Consider the following 7,475-nt stretch of genomic DNA (forward strand, 5'->3'; position numbering starts at 1 on the left):
TTACGGGACAAGATGGTGGCCAGGAGTTGAAGTTAAGAATAAATATTTGGACAAAAAATAGCATATTGAATTTGCACATATTGAATTGTAAAAAATAATTAAAAAAAAGCTGGAAGAATACCGTTAGACCCTATTGGGTCGCTAATATTTTTAGCAAAACGCTCTTGATCTAAGCATAAAGTAATCTAATTTACAGGCTAGGCCTACGCTACCATACCGGAAGTGTAGTCATAGCTTATCCGGAAACCCCAGTAATAAAAATGTAATAAAAAGCTCCATAATAATAGCGAGATGGCATTCAATGTTTGAATTTTAGCCACGTGAAAATCTCAAAAACCTCCACAGTTCCTCCACTTTATCTTTGGGCAGCTGGGCTATATAGGCTACACTCTAGCCTACTGTGCTCTGCATATGTTGTCTATATGCGCATTTTGTGTAAATTGCACGCCCTAAATTAAGTGCTGTTAAGCCATTTTACCTTAGAAAGACATAGACATGGGAAACCAAAGGCAACCCTTTAGCCCAACAAAATCAACATGAAGACAACTGAATTGGCACACAATGCTTATGTGAGTTGTGTACTTCTGTTTAGTACCAAAAGGGAAAAACAAAAACATATGCAAAGGTGTTTTGATACCTGCCACAGTTTTTGATCAGCAGGAGGTGTGAGAGCCAGTAAATCTAGTGATGTATGTGACTGAATAAATAAATAAAAGTGTTCAGTATATTTCTGCGTTGTTATGCCTTATCGTTGCGGTAATAACACTTGTATAAACATATAATAGATAATAGCACATAACAATGAAGGAAAAAGCCGTTCATTTTTCCTCATTCTGATATTTTTCTAAATTGATATTACATAAGTTTCATTAAACATGAACCATACAAAACTTACCTCTGCTCTACAGATGTTAACACTGCGGATAGCTAAGTATAAAATTAGTACTAAATCACATTTTCAGTCGGGCTCTGCAGGATCTCTGCTTTTCACAACAACCTAATAGCACAACAACACAAAACAAAAGAACGACTCTCATTCAGATCATCGGCCACGCAATCTTGTGATTTAAAACCCCGTGTGGGTTAAAAGAAGAAGAAGAGAAGAATCAACGATTTATGGTATGAGAAGTATTGAGCGAACGGGGCGGTCAAACAAGGAAGTGGGTGAAAAACGGCTCACAGGCGACGACCCATCTTTTGTGTTCCACGTGGAACTCTCGTGGTGATGTTCCGCGTGTCCAGTCAAATCGAAATCACGTGCACTTATTTTGTGTGCGACAAATGGATACTAAAGGTACTTGCAAAAATGAGACTGTATTCACTAATAGTCCACACAGAGACACAACTTAGAGCGAAATCTCCCACGCGAGGTCGTGCACGGACTCGTGAAATGACTTTAACATTGCAAAGTGCTTCGCCACCAACCACAAGTGCCCTGCAATTATACAGTTTATTACACATTAAACGTAAGGCAGGGGGTTGACCAGTGGGGGGAAATCGAATCAAAGGTTCATAATAAGTGCACATGTAGAGATGCCTCCGTGTATCGGGCACGTTTAAAGGGGGCGACATTCATATTTTTATTTTAATTATCGGTTAAGTATTTTCCACATTGTGCATAAAAAATGCCCACGTTGCTCTAATCTCGTAACACCTGAAAAACAAGCATCAAGTGGGTCTTTTTAAAAAAAATAGTAAATCAGCACGCACCGTTTGCCTCCAAATTTCAGTGCAAGTCACTGATGTGTAATCAGCAGTGGCAGCACAGACAATTACCAGAGCACAGATTCGTACGGCTTTTGTCAGTTCTGTCACGACTATCAAAGCCATATTAAAATCACTTTGAAACGGCAAAATATTTACGTCTAAATCAAGATTGCAGACCTGGTGATCCATAGTTTGTCAGGATTACGTTAAAGGTCCAAATGAAGTCAAGGGGTTGAAGTGGGGGGTTGGAAAATGGTCACATATGTTGTATAGTCCTATTATATAATAATAAAATTAGAGTACAGTATTAGTGTCATTTCACAACTAGGTTAAATTGGTCACTATGAGTAATATGTGACCTATGTACTATGTATAACAACTTTCACTTTCACTGGGAGACTGATTTTTATTTTTTTTAAACTGATATCACAAATCAAGCTATGGTCATAGTGTAGTATTTACGGTTTATAAACATGAAATGACAGGTTGGGCTGACTGCAGCTGTCTTTGTGCAAGATGGTGAATTGCACAGAATTGCTTTTTCACTCAACCTATTGTACTGTAAATACAGGCCATGCTGCTTTGAGTACAAGACTAATGGCTATATACAAACACAGCTGCCATGTGCTCAATTGCACTGAAAAATAAGACAGTTTATCAGCTAGCATTTTTCCAAGGAATGATGGTCCTTTTGTACTTTTACCATAAAAAAACATTTGCTGTGAAGACAATTCAAAGTATGCATCACTGAGAAAGATAAGTACTCTTTTGATCTACATCACACTGAAATGACAAAACATAACAAAGGAATGCTTTCATTTTTATATTAGATGTAAATGCAGACTCTAAGACAATGCTCTATGGATTTAGTGATACAAGTTTCTAAATTATCACCCTCTTCTTCCTGTGAACTTGCAAAGTTTGTTAGCCTAATATTGTCACATTGTCACATTTATAACATTCTTACACTTATAACATTCTTACAGAAAAAGAAGACCTCAATTTCAACAAGTCAGAAACAAGTGTGGTGTAAAGAAAAGCTTTAAAGGTAAATCGTGTAAAATCCCACCATTAGATGTCAGTAGACTGCAGATTGCGGTCAATTGGGTACTGTTTTCTTGCCCCTTCCAATTCAAGTGCATAATCCTAACTATGGTGGCCAAAGTAGGACAAATACTCAAATATACATATATTGTTAGATTCAAACTGTTTATCAGAGGGAAAGTGTGATTTTTAGCACACTCGAGCCTAACATTAGCTGGCACAGTGTTAGCTTTTGTTGTTGTTTAGCTGGCTCGTGTGGATATGGGAGGGTCACATGTCTGATCTGCTGACAATAAGTAATAAGTGACAATATCAGGAATAAATAAGGATTTTCATTTTGTTAGAGCCCTGACTTCAGTTTAGGAGACAAGGCTTCAGGTGAGGAGGAAGGAGGAGGAGAGAGAGAGCAGTGGCGGAAGAGGAGAAAGACATAACGACAAAGAGATGATGAAAAATATATGTACACAAATGTTAAATGTCCATATATAGTTTAATCTATAAACTAAAAGTATCTATGGCATACTATATATTTGGCCAGTCTCTAGCCACATATATAAAACGCACTGCGGTGGAGCACTGATATCCATCATAATTCTAAGTTTATGAGAAGGCTTTAAACTTTTACAAGAAGTAATTACACAGGATCAATGTACTATATTCAAGAGTACAACATTTTTTCTTCTCTTAAATAACTTCAACAAAATCACTTACTGTATCTTTAAATTATCCTTTTTTACAGCTGTGGGGAGGGATCATGTTATGCCCTATCATGTACATGTATGGAGAGATGGATGTATAAGATATTGTGATAAAGAACTGAGCTTCAGACCAGAAAGGGAATTCATATGGGTTAAAAGCCAACTGAAAAATCAGGTAGGTAGTCCAGTCCACCTGGAACAATCCCATGGCTCCCAGTACAGCTATCGTACTCCACTGGATCTTTGTATCTTTACTCTCCCTGCTGAACTGACTTGATCCAGTCTCGTTAACCGCTGGTGTCACTGTCTTCCTTTGGCTCAGCAGCACTGTGAGGATGAGGCAGCTGGTGACTGTGACGATAATCAGAGGCAGCAGGTGACACGAGACGATGAACAGGTATTTGTATATGCGATTGAACACTGGACAATGATTTTGAGTGCAGTGAAAGAAGTCTGGAGGGCACATGCTGCTGTTTCTTGTGACGTTTTCCGCTTTGCTCTCCTGGTCGATGACAAACATCGGAACACTGAGCAGCACGGAGAGCATCACAGAAATGCCGCTCGCCGTCCAGGCTGATCTGATATTATCCAGGAAGAGTGGGAAGTTGACCCTCGTGTTTACATCTCTCAGCTTCTGGTAGCGAAAGATACAGATGAGGACAGTGAAGAAGATGCTGTTAATTTCACCAATAACAGTTACGAACTCCAGTAAATAACACGACCAAGTGCCCGTGGCGGTGGAGGGAGTCTGAAGGATGATTATGTCATAGATATTTATGATGACAATCTCCCACAAGTTGGCTGCAGCAAGTCCGAAGAGAAATATCTCAAAAGATTTAATGTGGAAGAAATTAATCTTAATGATGGAAGCGATGAGAATTGTGTTACCCATAAGACCAATGGAAGAAAACACCAGTCTCAAGCCCAGGAGGTTGACAGAAAGCTCAGCCATTGTGGGTAAAAATCAGACTTTCCAGAATGGTTGTAAAAGTGTCTCTGCTTTGCTGCATCACTGACCAAACCCAGGTGTCATTACATTCTCAGAGATGGTATGAATCCAGAAAGGTGATTGGCTGCGCTCATTACACAGTAAGGGGGAAAAAATAAGGTGGGGTCCTGGATAACAATGAAGGCTGGGAGTCATTAAAGTTTTACCTCTGAGCCTTTCAAAGCTTCATCTTGAGACCGCATACTGTGTGCATGTGACGTTTTATTTGTTTCCACTGGCTGACATCATCCACTGCGGATGCAAGAGTTCATTTACAGCTTTTGACAACACGTTTTCCCACTTTGCATTTGTTGTTTTATTCTGTGGTTTAACTGGCGCACTGTACACCAACTTAATCACATCTTAATAAGAGGATTATTTAGAAAATGCTGAAGGATATAACCATTTTATAGGAATAATCTCAGTGGGCTCTTCACTTAAAGAAAACCAGTAGATATAATATCAGACCACAGGTTGAAGTATAAATAGTTTTACTCTGATCGACACAGCAACTGCCTCATAGCTAATAATATGCACCTTACTGATTATATGTCTGGGTGTAACAGTCATCTCACATTTGAGTCTCTAAACACACGTACTTCTGCACACTTCCTGTTTCAGAGTTAAAGAATCGGTGCATGAACACGGTTTGAGAGAAGAACTGCAGATTCTTGCAAATGTGGTCAGTCAGACACAACAATATGATGAATTTTGGATAAATACATGTTTTACCAACTAATTTGTTTCTCATAAGTTAGACACTTGACTTTAAGCTATAATGGAGCAGGGGCTACTGGACCCTGCTGTTTTCACAGGATCGGTTCATGTTCCAGCTTGTCTCCTTTTGTCTTTAGTGCTCTCACTCTCTCTCTAGTTAGTCGTTCTATTTAACCATGCCCTGCATCCTGATTCAGCTTAATTGTGAATCCCACAGTGTGTCTATGTGTGTGTAATTAAGGATAAGCCCTACGCTGGAAGTAAATTGGTAAACTTAAGTGTACCGTAATGAGCTTGGACAGCTTAGGAAGCTGCAGTCTTTTATCACAATCGAGCAATTATCAACTAGAGACCTGATCAAACGGAATTACATGAATCATTTCATCCTAATAAACCAGAAGTTTGACTGCCTTTGAACTTGTTGAATGTAAATTAAAATGCACTTTACTGAATTGTGTATTTTGTTTAAAATGTAAGTGCAATGCAATACCAGTGCCAGTACACATATACTGACATACAATGACAGCAGAAAGCAGGTAAAGCCTTGAGCATTTTTTGCATTGATCCCAATGTTACTAAAAAAACTTTTTCTTGAAAACTTGACATTAATATAACAAAAATCTCTTAAGCACATGAACAAAGTTTGTCCTTGTACAACTGTACCCATAGGCAGAACAATTATTTTTGCATAATACCAATACCGGCACACACACACACACACTGACATATAATGAGAGCATACAGTGGGAGCAGTTAACATGTTGACATCGTACCATTTTTCATAATTTCCACTAACAGTACATTTGCTTAGGTAAGTACATTTAAAACAAATTAGAAATGAATCAAAAAAACAAAACATACTATATTGGACTCTGTTTGATTTGCACCATAAAATTTTATTCAAATCTTAATATGCAGTGGCTGTGGCAGTCAAAATGCATTACTTGCCAATCATTTTTTAAGGTGCTGTACAAAACGCAATTGCTCATTGGAGGAATCGCATCTGTTTACCAGTTAGTGAAAATAAAAGATGTGTTTGACACTTGTGGTGAACTCTTAGCTGCCAAAAAACACCCCCCTCCCGCCCCACTTATCTGTGAAGTTAATTAAGGTTTTGGAATAGCTTTATAGAAGAGACAAACATTAAAATGAAGAGGTAAAGCATGGAGTCTTCCATTTTGCGTTTTCACTTGCTTACATAGGTGATATATATATAGGTTTTAACAAAGCAAGATTTGTACACAGTGCCTCGGCAGGCCAAAGGCAAAATTACAGGGGAATAATCAAACAGCCTCTTCTGTTATTTATTAATAAATTTATTTTTTATGCTGCATATGCCCCTTTTCTGTTAATGGAATTAAATTAGCTTCTTTTCATTGGATCCCTGTTAAATCCAAAATGTAATTTCCATAAAAAGTCTTGAATGACCAGGCCCCATCATAACTCAAAGACCTCTACAGTATCATTTTATACTAACAGAGCTATTTTCTCTCAGATTGCAGGCTTTCTTCAGGGTCCTGGAGTAGAATGGGAGATTGGGTAATTGTTGCAAAACATATTTTTTAAATAAATGGTTACTACTGGATTATTATCATGTAGTTCAGTCAGTATGCAACAATAATTTGAAGTTATTTGCCTTTTTTTACTTGTTAAGGAATCAATGCTCTTCTTGTCAAATGTACAGCAAGTACTCCACCTGCCTTCACTCGTTTAACCATCTCCTCATGGGCACCCTCTGGAGTTGTCCTGCGGTGCCCGTGCCACCAGGGAATTGGCAGCAGATCATCTGGGTTCTGTGGGGTGCGTGTGGGCCTGGATAAGGCTTGTTTAAGTGCATGTTCACAATTAGACTGGGATCCTGGGAGTTCAGAGACAAGGTCACTGCCTTGCGCGCTGTTCTATAAACTACTCCTAAACAGTTCTTGTTTTCTGTTGTGTGTGGCACACTGTCCTGCTGAGTGGGGAAGACTGCTGGCTGCAAGTGGGGAGTCCCCATTGCCATGAGGGCTGTGTGCTTGGGTCTGCCCTCCAATAATGTTTATGTGGGAGGAGCATGTTAGTGCAAGACCACATAACAAGAAGAACAGTGCATCAACACTTCACCTGTCCGCGGTTTGAACGCCGTGGCTCACATTAAACATGCCGAGGTTCATCAGGAGTTTCACTTAGACCGAATGTTTGCAACCGTTCACGTGGAGCCAATGCAAGCAACAGGAAGTTTTTTCTTTTGTTTTTTTCGTTTTTACTTCTGTTTTCTGCCCTGAACCCCACTCTGTAGCACAGTGGCTTGTGTGCAGGTGCTTTCATGCACACTGTGACGC

At 39.1% G+C, this 7,475-nt stretch overlaps 1 protein-coding gene across 1 annotated transcript; it reads right to left on the reverse strand.

The window, feature by feature from the left end:
* Positions 1 to 3,474: 3,474 nt before the first annotated feature.
* ora6 (olfactory receptor class A related 6) lies at positions 3,475 to 4,401 on the reverse strand. The gene has a single exon (XM_085373070.1). The coding sequence runs from the start codon at positions 4,399 to 4,401 to the stop codon at positions 3,475 to 3,477; it is 927 nt and encodes a 308-aa protein (XP_085229196.1).
* Positions 4,402 to 7,475: the final 3,074 nt, after the last annotated feature.

This window comes from Diplotaxodon limnothrissa, linkage group LG15, assembly GCF_057381915.1.
Source record: "Diplotaxodon limnothrissa isolate DT_005_m linkage group LG15, D_limnothrissa_male_GT1.1, whole genome shotgun sequence".
Taxonomy (NCBI): Eukaryota; Metazoa; Chordata; class Actinopteri; order Cichliformes; family Cichlidae; genus Diplotaxodon; species Diplotaxodon limnothrissa.

Bases quoted from the DNA above. Each gene is read 5' to 3' on its own strand.
- ora6 (XM_085373070.1), bottom strand. From the start codon at position 4,401: ATGGCTGAGCTTTCTGTCAACCTCCTGGGCTTGAGACTGGTGTTTTCT.